At 35.8% G+C, this 25,609-nt stretch overlaps 2 protein-coding genes across 5 annotated transcripts in view; one reads left to right on the forward strand and one right to left on the reverse strand.

Moving 5' to 3' along the window:
- LOC106134454 (calcium uptake protein 3, mitochondrial) overlaps nucleotides 1-15,338 on the forward strand; it is a 72,829-nt gene extending 57,491 nt beyond the window's left edge. Inside the window, exons 2-12 of one of the 4 annotated variants that reach the window (XM_013334517.2) lie at nucleotides 4,965-5,103; nucleotides 6,509-6,619; nucleotides 7,223-7,270; nucleotides 8,080-8,162; nucleotides 8,685-8,750; nucleotides 9,623-9,703; nucleotides 10,626-10,772; nucleotides 11,014-11,128; nucleotides 11,952-12,179; nucleotides 13,359-13,516; nucleotides 14,367-15,338. In XM_013334517.2, coding sequence (XP_013189971.2) covers nucleotides 4,965-5,103; nucleotides 6,509-6,619; nucleotides 7,223-7,270; nucleotides 8,080-8,162; nucleotides 8,685-8,750; nucleotides 9,623-9,703; nucleotides 10,626-10,772; nucleotides 11,014-11,128; nucleotides 11,952-12,179; nucleotides 13,359-13,516; nucleotides 14,367-14,438 — 1,248 coding nt within the window. In that variant the 3' untranslated portion in view covers nucleotides 14,439-15,338. The remainder of the gene's footprint in view (nucleotides 1-4,964; nucleotides 5,104-6,508; nucleotides 6,620-7,222; nucleotides 7,271-8,079; nucleotides 8,163-8,684; nucleotides 8,751-9,622; nucleotides 9,704-10,625; nucleotides 10,773-11,013; nucleotides 11,129-11,951; nucleotides 12,180-13,358; nucleotides 13,517-14,366) is intronic. The other 3 variants (XM_013334519.2, XM_013334518.2, XM_013334520.2) reach the window with 3 other exon arrangements.
- Nucleotides 15,339-18,531: 3,193 nt separating this feature from the next.
- On the reverse strand, nucleotides 18,532-25,590 carry LOC106134462 (protein phosphatase methylesterase 1). Its single transcript, XM_060949857.1, has 10 exons — nucleotides 25,363-25,590; nucleotides 24,980-25,181; nucleotides 24,612-24,721; nucleotides 23,765-23,922; nucleotides 23,001-23,091; nucleotides 21,975-22,040; nucleotides 21,067-21,273; nucleotides 20,057-20,214; nucleotides 19,034-19,098; nucleotides 18,532-18,691 (listed from the first exon to the last, which is right to left on the reverse strand). The coding sequence occupies exons 1-10, from the start codon at nucleotides 25,434-25,436 to the stop codon at nucleotides 18,593-18,595; spliced, it is 1,230 nt and encodes a 409-aa protein (XP_060805840.1). The 5' UTR covers nucleotides 25,437-25,590; the 3' UTR covers nucleotides 18,532-18,592.
- Between the last annotated feature and the right edge of the window lie 19 nt (nucleotides 25,591-25,609).

Consider the following 25,609-nt stretch of genomic DNA (forward strand, 5'->3'; position numbering starts at 1 on the left):
TCTCCCGTGAACAATGTATTCTCCCGTCCACATTCTATTCTAAGTATAATTTAATATTGTGAAGTTGACGTTGTTGATGAAAATGCTGCAGTGCAGTTTGTTACCGCTTCTTCTGCACTGACGCCTTGGAAGCGGCAGTAAACTTAGTTTTTAAGTAATTTATTTGACGTCAACCAAGTTGTTAAACCATACGACAATTATTAAGCGATATAATAATATCCTATAATAATGAATAAAAAATTTTGAATTTTTGAATTTTTTTTTTTTTGAATTTTGACTAAAAAAATCGGTTGTCTTAGGATTTACTTTGAACAGATTTTACAAAATATTGTGTACTAGATTTCCCTCGTGGCTTTACCCGCGTGAAAAGTACCCTATGTCCTTTTTTACGTTATATGTAAGTGCAATTTTAAGGTTGAAATCGGTTCAGTGGTTTTGAGGTGAAAAACGGACAGACAAACAACATGTGGGCGATGTGCTATTGACCTTTCACTATTTGAATCTCACAATTCTCATGCTATCCGCTGAACGTAACCTTTCAGTCATTTCGAGACTGTTGGCTCTGTCTTATCGATAGGGATAAAGGCGTGATATAATATCTTAGCGGGTCAACTTTAGTCATACCTAAATGCAGCCCTGTCCAGTCCTCGTTCCCACAAATCCATCTCTGTGCCCGTCATTTGGCGGCGCCTGCGCACTGTCCGTGTTTTATGCGCCCATGTACGGACACTGTCATGTCATACCGAATGAATTTATTTATGAATTCGAGTGATGTTCCGCGCTATATTTTTGTTAATTCTCTTTTGGAATGACAGATGTAAAAATCAGTTCTGTTCCAATTTACTGTAATGTTATTACGGCTTTTTGCAAGCCTCTCAAAATAATCCATTCTTAGCTAAACGCTATTTTTTAATAATAACACCTCCATATCTTTCCCATGAATGTCGTGAAAGAAGACTAAGGCCATAGAATTACATATTTATATAGTGGAAGCTTCCATGCTGATCCAGTAGCGAAGAAAAAATATAGTACATGCCAGAGGCTTCTCTTCCGTGCAGATTGTAAAAGTCAATCAAGGAAAATACCAATAAACTTATGATTCTACTTTTGGGCGATGACCTACCAACCTGTGACTATTTGAATCTCAATTCTATCATTAGGCCATAGAGCTGAACGTGGCCTTTTAGTCATTTCAAAACGGGTGGCTCTGTCTACCGCGTAAGGAATAAAGACGCGCTTGTTTGTATGCAGGTAATTCTGTAACTACATATATGCTAAATTATTTATTGCCTCTATCATGTTAGAAGGATTTATATGAAACTTCAATCAAATGCTTTTTAACACATTCTTTTGATCTTGAGACTTGAAGTGTTATTTACTCAAATTTCATTAAGAAAGCTGATTCCTTTCTTATCTATTAGTTTTATTACGGCGGACCGGGTTTTATTGGATTTTTATCAGTTGATTTAATTACATTTTTACTCAACCAAATAATTGGAATTTCTTCAGTTTGGTGGTCAGCCATCATGGCCGTTAAATTGGTGTTACCAGAAATGTTGGATCCACTTCAGTTCCTCTCCTTATTTCTCTCTCGTCTTTTATTAGTTCCAGATGCACCCTCCACAAATATCCTTCGGAGCCCTGGGTCCGCTCCTAATTTGCGCGTTTCTATTTCGGTCCTTAATAACAGTTAATTCTTCCTTTTATTTTGTTTTTTTTTTTGTAATTACCTCGTACATAACAGTTTTTGTCAAAATTTTATAATATGAGCTATTCAGCAACACACTTACCTAATTCTATGTAATAATCTGTGGACAGCGTTGTTGATTACACTTAAAAATAACACTATGTTGTCAATCTACTTAAATTAAATTTTTCGAGTGTAATTGTTTGCTGACCTAAATAAAATAAATAAATTAATTAATTTCTAAAACGTGGACTTTCTTCTTTTTGAAACTGGTAACTTTTTGAATGAAGACGTGATTTTTAGAGAAATAGACATTAAACCATACTATATTTTGAAGTTAAGTTATTCTATGTGTGTACAATAAAACCGGTCAAGGGGGTGTCGGGCCACGCGCATTGTAGGGTTCCTTAGTTGCGAATGCCAACTTTGAGTCTACATACATACATATTGGCATACATATATATGGTCACGTCTATATCCCTTGCGAGGTAAACAGAGCCAATAGTCTTGAAAAAACTGAATGGCCACGTCCAGCTATTTGGCTTAATGATAGAATTGAGATTCAAATAGTGACAGGTTGCAAGCCCATCGCCTAAAAAAATCCCAAGTTTGTAAGCCTATCCCTTAGTCGCCTTTTACGACATCCATGGGAAAGAGCTGGAGTGGTCCTATTCTTTTTTGTATTGGTGCCGGGAACCACACGGCACTTGAGTTTACACTCACATCCAATACCCGTCAAGTGAGTGTCGGGCCACGCGCATTGTAGGGTTCCTTAGTTGCAAATCCCTATTTTAAGTTTACCCTCACAAATATCTAAAAATCGAGCCAACAAAGGGTTACTTGTTTACAACGGTCCCTAAAAAACGCTATGACGTGACTTCATCATTACCGTTGTCTGTCTAATAGTACAATAGTGTACTATTCGAGTCCAAAACGCTATTAACTCCCAAACCTCAATACATCTTTTATCGCGCCTATAAATCAGGGCCCTGGCATTGTCCGCGTTTAATAGCTGTTTTGTCACATAAGCAGTAAATAACATCGGTCAGTACCAACCCTTAAAGGAGTTATAAATTACAAATAAAGGGTTAAATGAGGCGGGGTGGCAGTAAAAATAATATATGTAACCGCGGCAGATCAAGGGTTTTGTTTGATATGAGTTTAATTTGTCAATTCGATAAACTGTTTTGGATGAGAATGGAGAGTTATTGCGACTTTGAAAAGAGCTTTTAGTCAGCTTAAAAGCTTATGAACGTGTTCTACTGTTACTGTATGTTTTATATTATTTTTTATACCCTTTTATGTACTGTGTATTTTATATGACTTTGTTTATTAAGCAGACTGATATGAAATGGTTTCAAATTTTTTTTTATACTTCAGCTTTTTTAAACATGCCATTGCTGTGTGGTTTCCAGCACTTTTAATAGAATCACTCCATATCTTATGCATGTCGTAAAAAGCGAATAAGGGATAGGCTTATAAACTCTTGTAGGCGATGGGCTAGCAACCTAGTGTCACTATTTGAATCTCAGTTCCATCATAAAGCCATATAGCTGAACATGGCCTTTCAGTCTTTTCAAGACTGTTGGCTCTGTCTACTCCGCAAAGAATATAGACGTGACTGCATGTATGTATCTTCTTAAAACAAGCAGGGTAAGTATGAGGCGACAGCTAGTTGAATTTACGATACTTAATTCATCGGCACTTCAAAGATGCCTGACGGTGTCGGTAGGTACTTTAATTTATTTTCTTACTATATCTTTATTTATTTATTCACTTTTATTATTAACATGTAAAATTATAATTCGAAAGTGGCGCCACTTACACGGCACTAATCGTCTTAATGAATGAAATCAACCAAACACCTTGTTTCCACATTAGAAACGCGATATCCGGAAGAGTCAGCGTTTCGGGTTAAAATAATATTTATCAGCGGTAGTTTCCACTTCGCTGAGCCTGGTCGGTAAAGCCCTTTTCACACGAGGATAGTAGCTTGCGTAAGTACTTACTAATCATCCACCGAACTCAGGCGGAGCGCAAGCGTTTACTTCGTATCGTTACATTTCAGTTTTTACGGAAACCGGACAGCTGCAATCCGAATCAAGGCCTTCAAATGCCTCTGTTTTTAATAAAAAATGATAAATATGTACGGGACAAATTACACAGATTGAGTTAGCAATTAATCATCCTGTCTGAACCGGGATCAGGGTATGGTCCTCTGAACTGGAGCTCGGGGTGCACCGTTTGACTTTGGTTCTGTATTGGGTAAGTCAGGTTTTTACAAGGTGCAGTCTAACGTCCGCGAATGACTTAATTTAACCTAACCTAACCTAAAAAAAAACACAAATGTAACATACCTAATCATTTTACATTATACATACATAAGTCACGTCTATATCCCTTATAGGGTAGACAGAGCCAACAGTCTTGAAAAGACTGATAGGCCACGTTTAGCTATTTGGCTTAATGATAGAATTGACATTCAAATAGTGACAGCCCATCGCCTAAAAGAAGAATCCCATCATCATATGATTTGACATTATAGTAATTATTACCACTGTGTTTGCCTAGATTTAGGGTGTACGAGACTAGTTTGTACTGCATTAGTACTTGCGTAAGTTACTAAGCACCATCTGAAACAGCCCTTAAAGTTTATTTTGGTTAAAGTTATGTGCGGATTTAGAAAACAGAAGGTGGAAATTTTCTTAATCTTTATGTGTAGTCATCGAAATAGAAGAAATGAAGGGAACCAAATAAACAAAAACTAGCTATATTTTGTCTGTGTTGATTGAAAAACTGGTCGAAAAATTCCTCCAGACTCTCTTTTAACTTTTAACTGAAAAATAGCTAGACTAACACTAGAACCTAACCCGTATTGGAATATGGTTATAGGATGTATGACCATAATCCAATTTATCTTTCTACCTCACGTCGTTTTCCCTTGCTGTAACAACATACATACTACATACATATAATCACGTCTGTATCCCTTGCGGGGTAGACAGAGCCAACAGTCTTGAAAACACTAATAGACCATATTTAGATATGAATCTCAATTATATCATTAAGCCAGTGGTTGCTTGCCCGTCGCCTAAAAGAAGAATCCCATGTTTATAAGCTTATGCCTTAGTCGCCTTTTACGACATCCATGGGAAAGAGATAGAGTGGTCCTATGCTTTTTTCTTTTCTTTTCTTTTTCATTTGGTACCAGAAACCATATGGCATTTTTTCAACAAACAGGCAATCACATAAAAACATTTTTTTTCTTTTCTTCCAGCCGGATGAACTGGCGAAATCTGTGAAGCTGACGTCACGAGAGCGCCGCTTCATCAAGTTCGCCAGCGTGGAGTACGGCGGGCAGCTGTACATGACCCCGCAGGACTTCCTGGAGTCGGTGGTGGAACAGGAGCCTAGGCGTGAGTTGGCATTGTTTCTTTTACGAGTACATCAGAATTCATCAGATATTTGATAAGCTGACATCACGAAAGCGCCGCTTCGTCAAAGTCGCCAGCATGGAGTATGGTATGGGAGACACCTGTACATGATCCTACAGAACTTCTTGGAGTCGGTGGTGGAACAGGAGTCTAGGCGTGAGTTGGAATTATTTCTTCTTCGTCAGAGTTCATCAGATATTTGATATACCAAAATCAGTGAAAGCTGACATCACGAAAGCGCCGCTTCTTCAAAGTCGCCAGCATGGAGTATGGGAGACACCTGTACATGACCACGCAGGCCTTCGTGGAGTTGGTGGTGGAACAGGAGCCTAGGCGTGAGTTGGCATTGTTTCTCTTACATCAGAGTTCATCAGATATTTGATATACCAAAATCTGTGGAAACTGACGTCAGGAGAGTGCCGCTTCGTCAAAGTCGCCAGCATGGAGTATGGGAGACACCTGTACATGACCACACAGGTCTTCGTGGAGTCGGTTGTGGAACAGGAGTCTAGGCGTGAGTCGGAATTCTTTCTTCTTCATCAGAGTTCATCAGATATACCAAAATCTATAAGCTGACGTCAGAAGAACGCCACTTCATCAAATTCGCACGCGTTTAGTATATAGGTATCCTAATAATGCTGGGAACCAGAAGGCCCTATTAGAGTTCATTAGATATTTTAACGTCCGTTCATTGTACCGCAATCATTCTTAAGGTCAGTGATGGGTCATTGTTAAATATAATTCAAACTTCGCGCCTTTATAGAGTCATAGATTCATTCACTCACTTCATGTCGCTGCTCTCTCTACTCTGTGACATTATCGAAGTGTACATGAGCTCCTATTAAAATAAAGTTTTCTCGTTTTAAATCGTCTTCCATTATTTCAAAGTTTATCAGACACCAATCCAGGCGTATCTCGATCTCATTTCTTCTTAATAGATTCTTCATCAGATAATCCAGATAAAGGCGTCACTCCTTGTTATTACCCGCTTCAGAATTTGGTAGATATACGGACCCAGGCTCCTTCAACCAGGACAAACTCCAGGTGGAACTTCCCAAGGGAGTGGACGTATCAGTTTTTCCTGTTTTTGTCTTTACCCTGAAAAAGAGGATCTTGTCCGACAGAAATTCTGATGTCTGTGACAAAAATAAAGATCAATGTCGTAAAAGGCGACAAAGAATTTAGACTTATAAACTTGGAATTACTCTTATAGGCGATAGGCTAGAGCAACCTGTCACTATTTTTATCTCAATTCCATCAGCTATAGCCATACATCCGAACGTGGCGTCTCAGTCTTTTCAAGATTTAAGGCTCTGTCTACTCTGCAGGTGATATAGATGTGACTATGTACCTATATGTATGGAATTTGAATAACAAATGTTTACAGCTCGTCTGAAACGGCGCGTCTTGACAACGAAAGAGATTGAGCACCTTCGCGACCACACGCCTCAGCTGAAGAAGGGGTCCCCGCAGATGTTCAGGAAACTCAAGCATGAAGGTCAGTTACCTTGTTCTCCATCCATACATACATATGGTCACGTCTATATCCCTTGCGGGGAAGACAGAGCCAACAGTCTTGAAAAGACTGAATGGCCACGTTCAGCTGTTTGGCTTAATGATAGAATTGAGATTCAAATAGTGACAGGTTGCTTGCGCGTCGCCTAAAAAAAAATCATAAGTTTGTAATTTGCAAATAATACAGGTATTAAACGCGCACTTGCCGTGTGATTACCGAAACCAATAGAAAAAAGTATAGGACCATCGTCTTTGTCCCCTGCGGGGTAGACAGAGCCAACAGTCATCAAAAGATGATAAAAGGCCACATTCAGCTGTTTGGCTTAATGATAGAATTGATATTCATATAGTGACAGGTATCCCAAGTTTATAAGCCTATTCCTCAGTCGCCATTTACGACATCCATGAGAAAGAGATGGGATCAATGGGAGAGTGGTCCTATTATTTTTTCTATTGGTGCCGGGAACCACACGGCACAATCAACACTTAAGTATATTATACTAAGTAATATTAAATTTATTTATTTTATTCAAAGATTCTACAAAGTTTTAAAAGTTAAGATTAAATTAAAAAAATGTTTTTTCAGGAATCATCTCTTACACAGAGTATCTCTTTCTCCTTTCGATATTAACAAGTAAGTAACGCTTTTTAATACTTATTAATTAAAATTAAATTTATTAATTAAATTTAAAAAAATATAACATCTTGAATTTTGGCTACATAATTAATCGTACATAAAACCTATTAGTCTTACATCATTTCTTTAAGTTTTCGTCCATATATATGTGTAACTTTGTTTTAACTCAGCCAAATACCTTTGTATCATCAAAATCGATCCAAAAAGACAAAGTTAACATCATTTCAATAAATAGAGGCATGTGTTTGACATGACCATATCTATGCTTATAATTATAGAAGTGAAAATGTGTGTGTTTCTGATCTCCTTAAAATTTTATATACGTTGTATTGAGAATGTTCAAGCGGGCGGACGGACTCGTGGTCGAGTTAGTACATACATATAATCTCTTGCGAGGTAGACAGAGCCTATATTCCCGAAAAGAAAAGGCCACGTTCAGGTGTATGACTTTATGCTGGAAATGAGATTCAAATAGTGACAGCACCCATCCCTTAGTCGCCTTTTACGACATTCATGGGAAAGTTATGGAATGAAACCAGTGTAGTTTCCGGTACATTAGAATAGGTACGAAAGATAGTAAATATAAAATATGTATACTTAAAGAGGTCCTGGCAAAGGGTCAGGTCCAAAGTACCTACCCGAAACCGCCGAGCTTGCATGAAGAGAGTTATGAATGTGAATGAAGCGAAGGAAGTATGCAGAGATCGTAAGCAAGTTGAAAGAGGTAGTCACTGCCTACCCCTCCGGGAAAGAGGCGTGATTTTATGTATGTATGTATACTTAAAGAAAATATGTATGAATTTCAGAGCCAGCCTCGGGTTTCCAAATAGCATTCAATATGTTTGATACGGACGGTAACCAAAGGGTGGATAAGAACGAATTTCTAGTCGTGAGTATGAAGTTATTTTCATTTTATTAAGTTAATTAAACACTTAGATAAAGAATTTATCACACAATGATTTATTCACAAAATGTTTGTTATAGAACCTGTGACTTTGAACAAGTACTTATGCTACCTAGGTAGTTTTAATTTTTGACTATTTAGCACTATCAAGGCTTTCAAATTTGTATACGAAAATGCAAGATGTCAGCCACACAAAATGCACTTTTTAGTGACATTTTAGTACCTTAGTACCCCTTAGCAAAGTAGTAGTTCTTTAAGTAGGTTTCCCAAATTATTTTTTCTCTTAATTACCTACCTAAAACTAAATAATTCTAACTGTCTTCCTTAGTCCGTCATTGCCACTCCATAACAAAAAAAACTTCTTCATGCGAGAAGGAACCAAGACTTTATATTTAAGTTTATTTATTTATTGTTTTCTTTTATACAAGTGAAAATTATATTTTTTTAATATATCTAAAAATATATTTATGTTTATTTCTGAGCATATTCTTTGCGGTATAAATATAGATTCAGCGGTTGCTCGGTGGCGCTTTCAAGGAGCGTAAAGATCTGGACAGCAAAAGCCAGGAGGCAGTGAGTTGACCGAGTGCTTCTCATGGGGTCGTTCAAGGGCCTAAGTGTTCATTCGATTTGTTTAATGCTGTATTTTTTTTTTATTTAATTTATTTATTTTCGTTGTTGTGTTGAATGTTTCTGCAAATAAAACCAAAAAATCTTCTATTTCGGCCTATCTGGAGACTAGAAGATGGTTTTATATTTGTAATGTAATAATTTTATTTTAATGTATTCGTCAAGTTGTCATTAACTTGAGATTTATTTGAAAAGCATTAAGAATTTTTATATAAAAAAAACTTCGTTTCATCATTAAATATATTTATGTTTTGCATTAAACAAATCAATGTATATTGACCTCAATTTTAACAATGCATAGGGGTTGTGCCGTATAAATTTATTTTCTTTTTATCTTACGTTGATTACTTCTGTGCCGTCCCTTTATGTTTTTTTTTTATTAAATGTTTTAAATATTTGTCCAATCTATTCAATCAAAGTAATCCTTTTTCTTCCAAGGGTTTAAGCCTAGATTGTTTGATTACTCTCCAAACTGTAAATATTTATTGCCATCCCGATTGTTCAATATGGCGGCACAGCCGGCTTTTGTTGTATCGCCTCTTAATTTTGTACATATTTGGTACTTTAAACCAAATTGAACAATATGCTCATTACTTGAAATTGGAACCTTTTTTGGAATATTGGTTCAGTTTCATGTTTTTAATATAAAATTATTGACTAAAATTGATTTGTTAGACTTATCACTATAACAACGACAACTGACATCGAAATCAAATTATCGAAGCGTACGCTTTATAATTATTGTTTTTTTTTTTATAATTATATGTTTAATAATATTGTATTTGTGTGTATTATGTGCTCATCGCCTGAATTAGCTGCTTTCGTTAGTATCTTCAAGCGCACAGCGAAGCAAGACTGTACAGGCAGAAAAAACATCCATTCATAGGGCGTCTACAGTAAGTTGACAATCGTCTGCTTCATCTGTCGTCGTTTTGTATTCCTTGTGGTCTATGACAGTGTTTTTTTTGCCAATAGCGCAATTTCTCTTATATGTATGTTCTAAAATATGTCGTGTTATTTTTCACCCGGTCGTCTGATTATTCATTCATGTTTTGCATAACACCATCCATCGTGTGTAATTTTTCTCGTTTAGATTTAAATAGTTATAAAGTTTTCATCCTATTACTGTATCGTACAAATTCATTAAAACTTCCTTCCTAAATTCCCAGATGGGAGAAGCAGAAATCAGGGATAGATCATGCTGTAACAAACGCTAACTTTGAAATCTTATATTATTTTTGTGTTATTAATTTAATTCTTATGATACTCGAGAATTTATTTATTTTTTTGTTCTCTCACAATTTTTTTTTTATACTTAAAGGTATGGTAAATATATAATACCTTTAAGTATAAATAAAATATATGTTTTTCAAACATCGATTTTATTGTATTTTTAACAACCGTCATGATACCTTTTAACTATCCTTGTTTTTGAATTGTAATTTTAAACTAATGCATGAACATTTAAAAAATCTATAATTATAACATTATTACTTGAATGTTTTCTTAAATATTAATATACAACATTTACAGGTCATTATTTTTTTTTTCGTTCTTGCCATCAAAACGTTCTCCCAGTTATTAAAATTAAGTTTAATAGTTTTTACTACTTTAAAAGAAACTAAGTAAGGATTTTATTTCTAATTTTGAATTAAATTTGATAACAGTTATTTTTATAAAATATTTAAGTATAAAAAAATATTTAACAGCTTCTATTTAACTTGCAATGTTTATATATGTGTCTTTGGTCTTGCAAGTTAAATTTAACACAAACAGAATAAAAGAAATCAAAAATGCTAATTCACATTTCGAATGCAGATGGAGAAAATCTTTAGTTTCGCTTGGCGCGGCAAGCGCGGCATGCCGGAGACGAGCGAGGAGGACAAAGATAGCAAACCCCAAGACAATTACGTGAACGACGACCAAGGGCTGCAGAGGAGGCATAATGTCGATACGTTGCTGCAGGTGAGATAAAAAAATATATACTTACAATTATCACAGCGGTTTTAAAGTGATACATGACGTTTGAAGATATTTTTTTTTTATGTGATAAGTGTACTATAAAAAATATTTATTTATCTTTAGTAAATGTACACTTAAAAAAAGCGAATGTAAAATTAAAATGAGAGTGAAGATGGGACCAAAAATGGATTCTAGAAAGATTTTTTTTTAATTCTCTTATCATCATAATATTTTTTTTTCACAGGTTCACTTTTTCGGCAAGAAAGGTACAAACGACCTAAAGTTCGAAGGATTCAAACAGTTCATGGAGAATTTGCAGACAGAAGTGCTGGAACTTGAGTTTCAGGAGTTTGCAAAAGGTGACAGATTTTTTTTTTTACGTAGCAACTTAAGTAAGTCTGAAAAATGTTACTTTTAATTTTGGTCTGATCCAAAACCTTACGTGCCGAAGTCAAATCATTCCCATTGGAGTTACGGAATTCACAAATTTTGTACATAGGTACTTATTATCTGCCCACTGTTTTGGGAAAAGGCTTGATTAACATACAGTAGACGATAGACGACGATAGATAAAGGTTATTGATATACACACATGTTCAAAGAAGTTTGAAATGTTATACAAACTCCTTTTTGTTATGTTCTTGTTTATCTGTGGTGCTGCGTCCCATGCGCGCGCATCTTTTAACAATACATGGATTCGTGTCCAAGCTATCCTGTGGTTTTATTGCACGAAAATTTATAAATATCTATAAATAAGTATATCAGTTATACCTACCATGTGTGCTCGACACTCAAATTCAAAATTCAAATTTTTTTATTCATTATTATAGGATACTTCATATTGCTTAGTTATTGTTAAAACGTATGGTTTAACAACATTCCTACCATGCGTGTGCTCGACACTCAAATTCAAAATTTTTTATTCATTATTATAGGATACTTCATATTGCTTAATTATTGTTAAAACGTATGGTTTAACAACATTGGTTGACGTCAAATAAATTACTTAAAACTAAGTTTACTGCCGCTTCCAAGGCGTCAGTGCAGAAGAAGCGGTAACAAACTGCACTGCATCATTTTCTTCAACAACGTCAACTTCACAATATCAATTAAACTTAGAATAGAATGTGAACGAGAGAATACATTGCATACTGATGATGCGATCAAGAGTCTAATTTCCAGGACACGAAACGATATCCGAAGTTGACTTCGCCAAGATCCTACTCCGCTACACTTACCTCGACACCGACGAATACGACATGTATCTGGACAGGCTCCTGGACCGGGTGAAGGATGAGAAAGGCATCACCTTCGAGGAGTTCAAGACTTTCTGTCAGTTCTTGAATAATCTAGAGGATTTCACAATCGCTATGAGAATGTATACGCTCGCAGACCATCCAATATCTAAAGGTGAGAACATTATTTTTATGTTAAAACTAGCTGTGCCCGCGACTTCGTCCGCGTGGAATAGTTGTTTTGGGCATCATTGAAGCCCTCAATGATGAATAATTTTTCCCGGTTTTTTTCACATTTATCATTATTACTTCGCTCCTAAAAGTGGCAGCGTGATGTTACATAGTAACATTACGCTGCCACTTTAAGGAGTAAGGAGGTAGGAGTAGGGAGTAAGGAGTACTAAAGCCTTCCTCGATAAATGGTCTATTCAACACAAAAATATATTTTTTTTATTCGGACCAGTAGTTCCTGTGATTAGCGCGTTCAAACAAACAAACTCTTCAGCTTTATAATATTAGTATAGATAGGCGGAGTGACCGCCAAATGCGAGACGTTATCCTTTGAGCAAAAACCATAGAACCATAGAGCGTTGATAAAGGATGTCAAAAGGTGAAAGTATTATGGTAGGTTCGTAATGGCGGCCTTTATATGCACTACCCTCGTAGCATGGCATGCGAAAAATTAACGCTATCCCGTTCTACGTCATAATAAATAGAGAAACAGCGATAGGTTTTCGCGCGATAAAAACGGCATCGCGCGTGCCATGCTACAGATGCTGGATCGTTTAAACGTTGTCGTAATTTTACTTAAACGTTTGCCACAATCGGTAGGATAAGGACGAAATAGACCTTTGAAGAGTACAAATTTATTTTATAACTTTTATGAAATCACGGTCGACATGGTAAGAATTTATAATAGCATTATTTTCATCTATAATGATTTACAACATAGTCCGCTAGATTATGGGTGTAAATAAAAAAACACACACACACGAAAACAGCACTTCCCTATTTATAAATTACGACTGTAGATATCAAAACTTATAAACTTCTCTGTTCAAACTATTTATGACTGAAACTGGCCACTTAGAAAAAAAGAAAAACCAAAATAGAATGTTAAGTCAGATGTTGTTTAAAAAAGCATATTATTGTGAAATATCAGTCCATTGTAGTTCATATTAGTTAAGTTCATCAATAGATCTTAATTGTATTGTCAAACTACCTTATTCAGTTATTACAGTTCAGTGTTATATTTAAGCAAGTGCAGTTTTACTTTTATCATCATAAATTCCCACCGTCAATTTCCCAAAATCAAACCAAGATCAACTTTAACATTCTCTTTAATTTTGATCAGATGAATTCCACCGCGCTGTGAAGATTTGCACCGGCATCTGTCAGTCGACGCACCTCGTTGACACAGTGTTCGCGATCTTCGACGCGGACGGCGATGGCCTCCTCAGCTATAAGGAGTTCATAGCTATAATGAAAGACAGACTCCATAGAGGATTTAAGGTAAATGATATATAGGTATAACTATTATTGGTGCCGTGTGGTTCCCGGCACCAATAATAGAAAAGAATAGGACCACTCCATCTCTTTCCCATGGATGTCGTAAAAGGCGACTAAGGGATAGGCTTACAAACTTGGGATTCTTTTTTAGGCGATGGGCTAGCAACCTGTCACTATTTAAATCTCAATTCTATCATTAAGCCAAATAGCTGAAATGGCCATTCAGTCTTTTCAAGACTGTTGGCTCTGTTTAGCCCGCAAGGGATATAGACGTGACCATATGTATATATAGGTATAACTAGGTAGGGTTTCATTGCGGCAACGCCCGTGCGAATTTAACGCCACCTACAAATGAAGACAGGTTTTTTTAAAAACCTTCGAGAACTATAGTTTTTAGCGGGTTTATAAATAAGTACCTACCCTGTGTCCTTGTCTCAACTTTTACATAGGTATATACATACGTGAAATTTCAATATGGTTTGTTCAGTACATAACAAACAAACAAACTTTCGTATTTATAAGTTGGGATTAAATGTGACAATTGTAAATGTGTGACAACAAGTGAAAATATTTAATCTTTCAATTAAGCGTAATAAAAAATTTGTGTGGCAGATAATGCTTTTATATCCACGTCTTATAACATCACAGTCAGTGTATTACTTTAAAATAGCATTTTAGGCAAAAAAGAAAAGATTTAGACAGTGTAAGGTAGGACAATTATAGTGAATAACAGTCAAAGGTCTAGGTAAGATTTTAAAAAAATTAAGAATACTTCTCATGCTGTTTTAGTAAGCTATAGGTACATTTATGTCAAATTAAAAATAAGGTTTATAAAAAACATTTTTTTTTACAGTCTTATGCAAAGAATGAAGGGTGGGAAGCTTTCAAGTCGTGCGTCAAGCAGGAAATGAAGAGTGCTGTTTAGAAGACAACAGAAAGCCATAACAAGAACTAAGATTATCGCTTAGATTGATGTTTCAACTTATATTGTAATTATTCTCCTTTCTTAACTTAAATAATTCACCTAAAAAAATTGTCATTCATATTATGGTTGGACAAGGTATAGTAAGATGCTCGCCACAAAAATTGTACATTCAATATGTTGAATAGGGAACTAAAAAAAATTGGTGACCTCACATATTTTCTGCTGATCATGATAATTAATTCATTTATATAATCACATCTATATCCCTTGCAGGGTAGACAGAGCGAGCAGTCTTGAAAGACTGATGGCCACGTTCAGCTGTTAGGCTTAATGATATAAATGAGATTCATCAAGATATTATAGCAATAATTATTATAACACTTATCGAATAAAACAAAACGTCGATTCTTTACTCGTATAATGAAACGGTGAAAAATTAATGGGCACTTTTTTAAATTACTTTCAATAATCGATATCGTCTTGCCCTACACGATTAGTAATTAATATCAACTCGATTAAGCTTTCTATTCTGCATCATCGATCCGGTGACAGCCGATATCTTACCAAACTTAATTTAATCTAATTTTTGATGTTCTGATGTTGTGAAAAATTTGAATCTAAGTATAACAAAACAAATCTTTAAAATTATTTTTTTCGGCAAATCACTAAAATTTAAATTAAATGTATAATAAATGTTCTTAGTCATATAGGTTCATATTGCCTGTTCATATTTCAGTCATGTTAATGTATTGATCTGAACTACTTAGTTGTATTATTAGATATCTTAGTCAAAACTAACATTCAGTGAGATTTTTATACAAGGGTTTTTATTTATGAACTTTGATCGCTTTATTAACATTTAGGCTTAAGCCGTAAGACGGTATGTTTTCTTAATTTTAAGATTGTAAGACGGTATGTTTTCTTAATTTTAAGATTGTCTTTTGGATCTAATAGACAAATTGTTACAGTGGTATCCATATCTAGTAATGTATTCATCTAACGAATACATAAATAAACAATTATCATTCGCCCTGTTAAAGGGCCTACCCCCTTTAAAGGTAAAGAACGCGCGACACATTTCTCATCGCGCTAAAATCTATCGCTGTTTCGGTTTTTATTTTGAGGCGAAACGGGGCAGCGATAGTTATATCGCGCGATAAAAACGGCGTCGCGCGTGCCGTACTGCGAGGAACGGATTCTACTGTAACAAGAGTGTGTGGCTGTGTTTTTTTTATTTAATATTTGCGTTTGAGTATTTGTTTAAGAAAAATCGTTCACCTCTACTAATTAGTGATGGGTTAATCTCAAATTTTGCCAAATATCAACATTTCTTGTCAACTTATTACATTAAATCAAATATTATAGTGTAAGTAGCCTCACTGCTCCTTTGGAAAACACCGTCACGACGTTCAAAAGTATCACAAAATACCGGTAAACCATTCAAATAAAAAAAAAATTAAAGTACAAAATTTATTATAGGATACTTCATATCGCTTAATAATTGTCAAATCTTTTGGTTTCACAACATTGGTTGACGTCAAATAAATTACTTAAAACTAAGTTTACTGCCGCTTTCAAGGCGTCAGTGCAGAAGCTGCACTGCAGCATTTTCTTCAACAACTTCAAAATCACATTATGACTGTTATGTTATTATTCATATTAATCGTGACGATGTGTGTTGTGAAAGATAATGTGTGTGAACCAAAATTGAAATCTTGAATAGGACAGACTAAAAAAGGGATTTATATGGCAGAGTTGACTCTAAAAGTGGGACAGGGCGGGCCTCGTCGAACTTCCAAGAACCAAATTTCGTGTTTTAAAAAAGGTAGATGTAGTCGTGACGATGTTTACCAAGAGGCATGTTACTTAATTTTTGCTAGTCATTGAACCTATCGTACAAATATGATTTGTTATAGATTCATTAGTTACCGTTTAAGTTTTGAATAATTTTATGAAATGTATGAATCTTTGCTTCGAAGTTAATAAAAACTTATGAAAACAATGTTTTTTTTTTCTTTTCTTATTATCCCGTGTCAATCAAATACATACGTCTTTATCCCTTACGGGATAGACAGAGCCAACAGTCTCGCAGAGACTGAAAGGCCACGCTTAGCTTTCACTATTTTTACTATCTCACCCTCAAAAGTGAAACACTTCCCCTTAAATACTAGAGTCCTGTCTACCCCGGTAGTAATAAAAGCGAGACATGTTAGCACAGGACCAGTAGCCCGGTAGAGATGTAGGGTTACATTGAAGAAACATCAGTGGCTTCAGATGACCAAAGCGTTTTACAGCAGAGGTAAGGTACGGATTCCTAATAAGTTATAGCGAAACCAATTGAAACAGCTAGTCTAAAATCAAATACAAATTTAAGAACTTATATATATTTATTAATATTTCAATCTCACATTCAAATTGATTCGTTCTTAATTTAACAAGTAATTTTTAAATATAGTGCTGTAATTTAATTACAAAAATATTCATGCAAAAAAACAAATGTAAATTAAAAATAAGGTGTCTGTTTAATATTACTTTTTCACTGAATTGAATTAAGTCGATATTTGATTACATACTCTTTTCTCTGTATTTCAAATATTTTGAAAATTACATATTACCTTATTTTTTGCCAAAATGTTTTCAAGTAATTATATTACAATTAAATGCTCCCACCATATTAAATTTAACACCCGCCCCCCTTCTTTTTGAAATAAAATATCAATTTACGTACAGTCTACGTACACCTTTTATACTTGACTTGTTATTTTTGTTATAATTTTAATTTCTATCTAATTACAAGAGTGTGACAATATTTATTTCAATTTACTATTTGTTACATTTTTTTTTAATTTCGTACAATCTATTTCACGTTGATATTAACAACCTTATTTATAAACAAAAAAAATATGTTTTCTCTATAAGTAAAGATAAAAACCTGCGTTTTTACGGACGCTATCTTATGAGGTAGCTATTTACAATCGCACAAAATCTAATATCTTTAATGTGACTGACAAAATAATTATTTAGTTTTGCACGCCATCTGTCAAATAAAACAAGTTATATCTTTTTTTAAATCGGACTACAGCTAAGAACTTCCGCAGGATTAAAATTATTTTCTTATATATATATTACCTCAAAATCTGTCGAACCAACGAAACGGTCGCTCTTGCAATCTTTCTTTCCTCTTGAAAACAAGATGCTGGACATAATACAAAATGAGGTAAATCCTCTTATTATGTTCATGAAACTAAATTTCACATTTTTGTGAAATAATATAAAAATGAAAATAAAGCTTTTGAAATTGTATTACAAAAAACAAAAATCTTTTAAAAATAAAACGTATGTCTATGTTTATACGTCTACATCTGACTGTGTAGTGAAATTCCAAAAAAAAATTATGATGTTTTATTAGAAACAGTTCTTAACGTTAAAAAATTAAATAAATTTTCTTCTCGTTTTCTTCCCTTAGTGTGTGGGATGTGTGTGTACCTACATAGATCTAGCCAGAAGAAAAGTGATAATTATGTACTCTTTTTTTCGAGTTCTGTTTCAATCAGCATCAGTGGCCGAAGTATTAAAATAGATACACGTGGCGTTTAAAAAAAAAAAGAGGTTTGCAGGAATCGTAGCATGTGGAAAGTCTCTGCTTACACTTCCGGGAAAGAGGCGCGATTTATATTTGAATCTCAATTCCATCGTTAAACCATACCAGCCAGCTAAACGCCAACCGGTCTTTTCTAGATTGTTGGCTCTGTCTACCCCGTAAGGGATAAAGACGCGATTATACGATTCACGACCGGAGCGCGTAACTCTCGAGTTTTCTCACAACCAGCTCACCCTTTCTTGACTACCTACAAAATCTTAATAATTCCTTTTAGTATTGTGTTTGTTACCGCTTCTTCTGCACTGACGCCTTGGAAGCGGCAGTAAACTTAGTTTTAAGTAATTTATTTGACGTCAACCAATGTTGTGAAATCAAAAGTTTTGACAATTATTAAGCGATATGAAATATCATATAATAATAAATAAAAATTTTGAATTTGTATTTGTTACTCACCCCCAAAACAGACAGGGGGATTAATGACATATGGCTAGATCTAAGTAAATGTGTGTCTATATGTATGTGTGTGAGTGTGTTTGTATGTATGTATGTCTGTTCAGCATCCCGGCGCGGCCACGAGGTTCATGTGACTCCCGTTTTCAGTGGCCGCGGTCAAGCGGTGACGTAGAGCGAACGCCGCCACCACGCGCGCCACCTGTGAGCGACACGAAGAGACTTACGAACGTGGATGAAGCGAAAGAAGTATGCAGATATCGTGACAAATGGAGAGATGTAGTCTTTGCCTTATTATATTATAAATTACTAAACCAATTAAAATGTTTAAATTCATTCATTCATATGAATCACGTCTATATCCCTTGCGGGGTAGACAGTAGCCCATCGCCTAAAAAAAGAATCCCAAGTGTTCTTTTTTTTCTTTTTTGATGTTTAAATTGGTTTGCCTATTATGAAATGGGTGACTCAGGGTAACGTAAAATAATTATGTACATCTGAACCGCTGATCATTTGTAATTGATTTAAGATTTCAGAAACTGACCTCCGCTGGTGAATCCTCGTGCACGGCGTGGCCGCACCGCGTTAATACTTGCATTTGGAATTTACCTGAAAAAAAAAAGAAAAAAAAATCAAATGTAAGTTTAACATTAGGACTGGCTTATAAACTTGGGATACTTCATGTAGGCGATGGGGTAGTGACCTGTCTGTATTTGAATCTCAATTATATTATTAAGCCCAATACAGCCGAACGTGGCCTCTCAGTCTTTTCCAGACTATTTGGTCTGTCTACCCCACAAGGGATATAGACGTGACTATATGTATGTAAGGTCAAAGTTCATTGTAACACATTCATTAGTCATCCGAGATAACTTCCTTCGACGATCCTCTGTCTTCTCAAATTATATCATAATTTTCTAAATATGTCTTTTTATTTAGAGATAGAGCAACCAAATCTATATTCAGTCCACTCAAGGACTGATCTACCTACAGAACTTTTATAAGTAAAAAAATGGCTTAAATATTGTTACACAGGGTGACATTTAAAACAACTGCATTTCCGCCGGCCGGGGTGATATGACGTATTTAGGATCGTGGATTTTGATACTTTCATTTTTTTTCGTACTTTACGAAATATGAACCGATATTTTTCTTTTAACGTTTTTAAATATCCTTTAGATGAGTACACTTAACAGTTAAATTTATGCAGTTGAATTAAAAGTCACCCTGTATACACATACCGTGCCGTTTGGTTCCCGGCTCCAATACAAAATAGAATAGGACCACTCCATCTCTTTCCCATGGATGTTGTAAAAGGCGACGGGATAGGCTTACAAACATTGGATTTAGACGATGGGCTAGCAACCTGTCACTTTTTAAATCTGAAGCTGTGAAATTAACTATTTCACAGCTTCGCCTTACCGACAGATTATAACAGACCAAATCTCAATTCTATCATTAAGCCAAACAGCCGAACGTGGCCATTCAGTCTTTTCAAGACTGTTGTCTCTGTCTACCCCGCAAGGGATATAGACGTGACCTTATACATGTATATGTATACACATACCCTGCATTTGTCCCACGGTGAGTTGTTTGTCCAGTCCGTCTATGCTGGCCAGCAGCAATAGTCTGGGAGCTCGGGTTGACAGGAACGAAGCTGACAGTCCCGTGAACCAGCCGGACCAGTGTGATTCTGTCTTTGACAGGTCTATGCGCCACTTATATCTGGAAATCGTACATGAAATTTTGTAATGTATGTATTTTGTTATGTATGTATTTTGTAATATATGTATGTATTTTGAAATGTATGTATTTTGTAATGTATGTATTTTGTTATGTATGTATTTTGTTATGTATGTATTTTGTTATGTAGGTATGTATTAAGTAAGTTAGTTAAGTTTTTCTGTTTGGTCGACTGGTAGAGAATGCCAAACGGCATTAAGTCCGCGTTTTGTAAATTTTTTTTGTGTAATAAAGTTTTAAATAAATAATAATACATTATTTCTGCGCAGAACAATTCATAATTATTGTCCTGGTGTTAGTACTGGTCACTACATGTAAATAATTACACACACATGTAATTAATAACATGAAGTGACTCTTGTCATTTATGGTTATAAAATACAAAACGAATAAAACTGTAAGTAGTGTGGTTCCCGGCACAAATAAAGATTAGGACCACACCATCTTTCCCATGGATGTCGTAAAAGGCGACTAAGGGATATGCTTGTAAACTTACTACAATTCTTATAAACTTACTTAAAACTTCGAGATATAACTATGTTCGAAATACCTAACTATGTACATTAGTTTGAATACTAACCGATGCTCTTATAACTTCGAGGGAAAACATCTTGAGGAAACCTGCATATTCAGACAATTGCATGTGTAAGTTTACCCGTATGATCCAATACGAGTGAGTTTCCCCTGCAAAGGTTGCGGAGGTCAGACGGTAGTCGCTTCGTATAAAAACCTGACTCACCCAATCCAGGATCCATGGTCATAGGCACACCCAAGGCTCCTCTCCAAAGAGGTGAGGATGCTATCAAGACTAAAGCCAGAAGGAACAAGACTCACTTCATAGCAGTGTTCCCGTCGCCCACCGCCCCGGGCCTCACAAACTCCTCCTTCTTCTGCACGTCCTCCTCGCCGCCCCCCTCCTCCTCCGAGTCCTCCTCAGCGATGGAGTCGGCGCGGGCCGTATGCCTGTTCGGCTCTAGCTTCGCTTCCCCTACAGGGGTATACGATTCTACCTCACTGGTAGCTAGGAGGCTAGTTTCGCAACTGAAAGAAAGAAATAAAGAAAGAAAAATCGTTTATTTGGTACATTAACAAAATATAAATTGGAATCAGTGAGTTTTAAATTTCATGAATGCACCAAAAATGGTCCTCGCTCAGCATGTGTCATGGCAGAGTAAATAAAACTAAACATTAAAACTTATAACTAAGAGTTACATTAAATTATATCATTAACAAAAAAAAAATAAATTAACTGCAATATTATTTAAAAAAATAATTTAAAAAAAACTCGCAATAAAATAAACTGATATTATATTGCAATACATACGTACATATAGTCACGTCTATAACCCTTGCAGGGTAGACAGAGCCAAGTGTTTGATTGTACCAAAAAATTTGGCAAGTGCGAGTCGGGCAACTTGCAATGGCCTACAATGACAGTTAAATGATTTTTCCTAATACATACGGCGGCCTCTGAGGCGCAGCGGTAAAGCGGTTGTCAGAGATCCCGGGTTCGAATCCTGGCCAGGGCAAAACGAGAAACAAACTTTCTCTGAATGGTATGGGTCTTGGATGTTTATCTACGTATGTGTTTTATAAAAATAGTGTTGTAAGTGTCTCGTAACAAAAGTCTCGAACTTACTTCGAGGCTGACTCAATCTGTGTAATTAGTCCCGTATATCCCATATACATATTTACATATTTATATAATTTTACGCCGGTAAAAAATAAATCAATATACATACTTGACAATTTGACTGGGCATAGACACTCTCGCTGAATCCACGTTTCTGACTTGACCGCTTCTTACACTGGCAAAAAAAAAAATATTGTGATCAAACCCACGAAAACTATTTTTATGTGGCACACACTATTTCTCTTTGTCTTAAAAATAAAAGCTCTGAATCGAAAGGGTTTAAAAAGTCAATCAAAGTTCAATAAAAGAAAAAATTTATAAGCCTTATAAGTTTAAAAGATTTTCATATGGGTACATATTTTGTAAAATGTGACGTCGTGCCGCTTCGGTCTCCGCGGCGCCCCCCAGCCCGGGAGCCCTACGGCGCGCCGGGGCTTCGCCACCAGGGAGCTCGCTCTCCTGTAGCGGCTACTTGCTGGAGCACGTGTCTATAGCCCAACCCACGACCTCTCTTAACTTGTCAAACTAGTCCAAATAAAGTTTGTCTTTGTTCTATTTTTTTTTTTTTCATTTCTCATTTCTCTCACCTGCGACGTTTTACTAAATCACCACAAAATTATTTATGAAAACCCCACTTATCTAAATCCAGGATCAAAGACAACCCGGGACCCTCTTCAGAACGCGACCCAAACCAGGAGAACCTTATCTCTTAGAGAGAGCCAACAGCCTCATAAACACTGAAGGGCCATGTTCGGAGGAAGAAGAATCATAATCATTTATTCCTCGAATATGGTTACAATGTAGATCTTAGTTTTTAGGTACATTTTCTGTGAACATATATTCTACCTCTTAATGCGTCGGAATTATATACATATATTTTAAATTAGCAGCATATAACGCTCTGTCTAATTATGATCATTTTGTCAATATTTCAATGTCAAATAATAATAATAATTAATTTGTCAAATATAATTTGACAAATTTATTACTATTATTATTTTATTTATAAATAATAAATTTGGTTTAAAATTAAATTCAAATATTTAATTATTTATAAATTTAATACATCAATTAAAATTATAATAAGTAAAATTCACTTTGAAAGTCCGTATTATTATTTAATGGGTGTACCTACCACCATTCTATGGCGTGTTCGATACTCTTGAAGTGCGTGGGCCGGCCGCGTAGGAAACTCTGCATGCTTGCTAGCGCGTCCATCGCTGTGCCTGATACGAATAAAGTTATTAATCGACATACTATTGGTTCCAGAAAACTAAACATACATAGTAATATCGCGTCTATATCCCTTGTGGGAATACACAGTCTTGAAAATAATGATAAGACATGTTCAGCTGTTTATTTAATGATAAGAGTTGAGATCCAAATAGCCTAAAAGGAGAATCTCAAGTTTATAAGCCCTTAGTCTTCCCCTCCGCCCGCCTTTTACGAAATCCATGGGTAAGAGGCGGAGTGGTCCTATTCTTTTTTCTATTGGTGCCGGGAACCACACGGCACTCTAGATAACCATAACCTAGGGCTATCCACCGATATTCTCAATGATAGTCATATACAAAATTATTTTAATCATATTCGAGCCGTGTGGTTCCCGGCACCATTACAAAAAAGAATAGGACCACTCCATCTTTCCCTTCTTTCCCACGGCAACTAAGGGATAGGCTTATAAACTTGGGATTCCTCTTTTAGGCGATGGGCTAGCAACCTGTGACTATTCGAATCTCAATTCTATCTTAAAGCCAAATAGCTGAACGTGGCCTATCAGTCTTTACAAGACTGTTGACTCTGTCTACCCCGCAAGAGATATAGACGTGATTATATGTATGTATGTATGTATTTTAATCATACCATGACACAGAAAAAGCCTATGTATGTGTACTATACCTTCGACCACATCAATAACAGCCAATCCCTCGATGTGCTGCTCTAGAGAGGGAGAGTGCGCCACACGCACCGCTATGGCGCCGCCCATGGAGTGACCCACCAAAATCATCGGAGGGATCGCCCCGTCGAACAGTTTATGAAGAACTTGCTCCACGTCCCTGAAAATAATTGATTGCAAATTATTGATTGATTCATTTGCCGAGTGGTTCCCGGCACCAATAAAGAAGAATCATAATTTCATCATAAATTCAGTGTTTATGAGGCTGTTGGCTCTGTCTACCCCGTTGGGATGTAGACGTGATCATATGTATGTATACGTGATCATATGTAGGCACCAATACAAAATAGTCTTTTCAAGACTGTTGGCTCTGTTTAGGGCAGCTTTAAGGCTTGATGGTAGAATTGAGATTCGAATAGTGACAGGTTGCTAGCCCATCGCCTTAAAGAAGAATCCCAAGTTTATAAGCGTATCCCTTAGTCGCCTTTTACAACATCCAAAGGAACGAGATTGAGTGGTCCTACTCCTTTTTTTTTATTGCTGCCGGGAACCACTCGGCTACCTTGTTAAAATGTGATGTTATTGTCATGTCACGCAGTCCCATAGCCAGTGTCTTCTTCTTTCTGGCTAGTGACGGTTACATTCTCGCCACTCTGGAGTGAAATCCGGGTTTTGGCTTAGACTATAAATTTTTATATGGGTAAGTCAGGTTTTTACATGAAATTCTTAATCTAACCTCCGCAATCATTATCGTGGAAATAAACCCATGCTGGATCAGGGTTACCCATCCAGTTGCCTGAATGTCCTGGTTTCCTCACAAGATTCAAGGTTATGTACATAACAACCCACCTAGCCAGTGTATCAGCGCTTAAGTTATCAGGCTCCTTGACTTTAGTCTCCCCGTGTCCGCGGATGTCCATAGAGACCACTTGACAGTGGATCATGTTGGTTATCTCTTCCTGAAAATATCAAATATTCAAATGTGACTGGAACGAATTTGCCTTGTACATTGCACTGGCGGGCCATCACATGTTGTTGAATTTAATTTAGAAATTGAATGAAAAGATTAGGAGTACAGTTTTTGCATCAAATTACAGATAAACTTTGTTTCACGGTAAAATAAAAAATTCAAATTTAAATAATAAACATCAAATATATAACTTAAATTGATCTTATAACTTAATAGAAACATACAAGATTAATATCATCATACTCACAGTGAATAAAGCCCAGCTCAAACCAGAATAACCGCCTCCATGTAATGTTACAATTCTTAGTTGTTCGGGATTGTCAGGTTCTTTAGACAAATACACCCTGAACACACCACATTCTGTCTCAACATCAACGAAACGGTCGAAATATCTCTTCCATGATACAGGTGTGTAGTCTTTGCGACGCGCAGCGCCAAACGGAGCCAATCTGAACAAAAAGTTGGATCTCATAACACAATGGCATTAAAAAAGCGTGACTACAAATGTACTGCAAAATATGCTATAAATAAGTACTAAAATAAAAATTTTAGCAACCCTGTCACCATTAATCAATTTACTAGGCCAAATAAGTTATTTGTTTCAATAACAATAAACATTGAAATTCATACTTAGGAATAACAGATGTTTTGGGACATTTAGGCGGCAATTTGCCCTTCAGTATACTTTTTTGTAAAGCTGACATTTTTCTTATTGGTTTTTACTGGGATAATTGTTGAACTCCTGTTATTTTGCGAGTTAAAAACTAGAAAAACATTGAAATTGTTTATTTGCCACAAAGACCGGACATTTTAGAATTTTGACATTTTGATTTGACAGAGGAGACTGATGATTTTCAGTTTTTATCGTAGGTATGTA

The sequence above is a fragment of the Amyelois transitella genome, chromosome 20 (assembly GCF_032362555.1).
Source record: "Amyelois transitella isolate CPQ chromosome 20, ilAmyTran1.1, whole genome shotgun sequence".
Classification (NCBI taxonomy): Eukaryota; Metazoa; Arthropoda; class Insecta; order Lepidoptera; family Pyralidae; genus Amyelois; species Amyelois transitella.

Bases quoted from the DNA above. Each gene is read 5' to 3' on its own strand.
- LOC106134462 (XM_060949857.1), bottom strand. From the start codon at position 25,436: ATGTCAGCTTTACAAAAAAGTATACTGAAGGGCAAATTGCCGCCTAAA. The intron at 25,182-25,362 runs GTATGAATTTCA...CTTTTTGTTCAG, and splicing joins AAAACATCTGTTATTCCTAA to ATTGGCTCCGTTTGGCGCTG. The intron at 20,215-21,066 runs GTGAGTCTTGTT...TACGATTTCCAG, and splicing joins GACGGGAACACTGCTATGAA to ATATAAGTGGCGCATAGACC.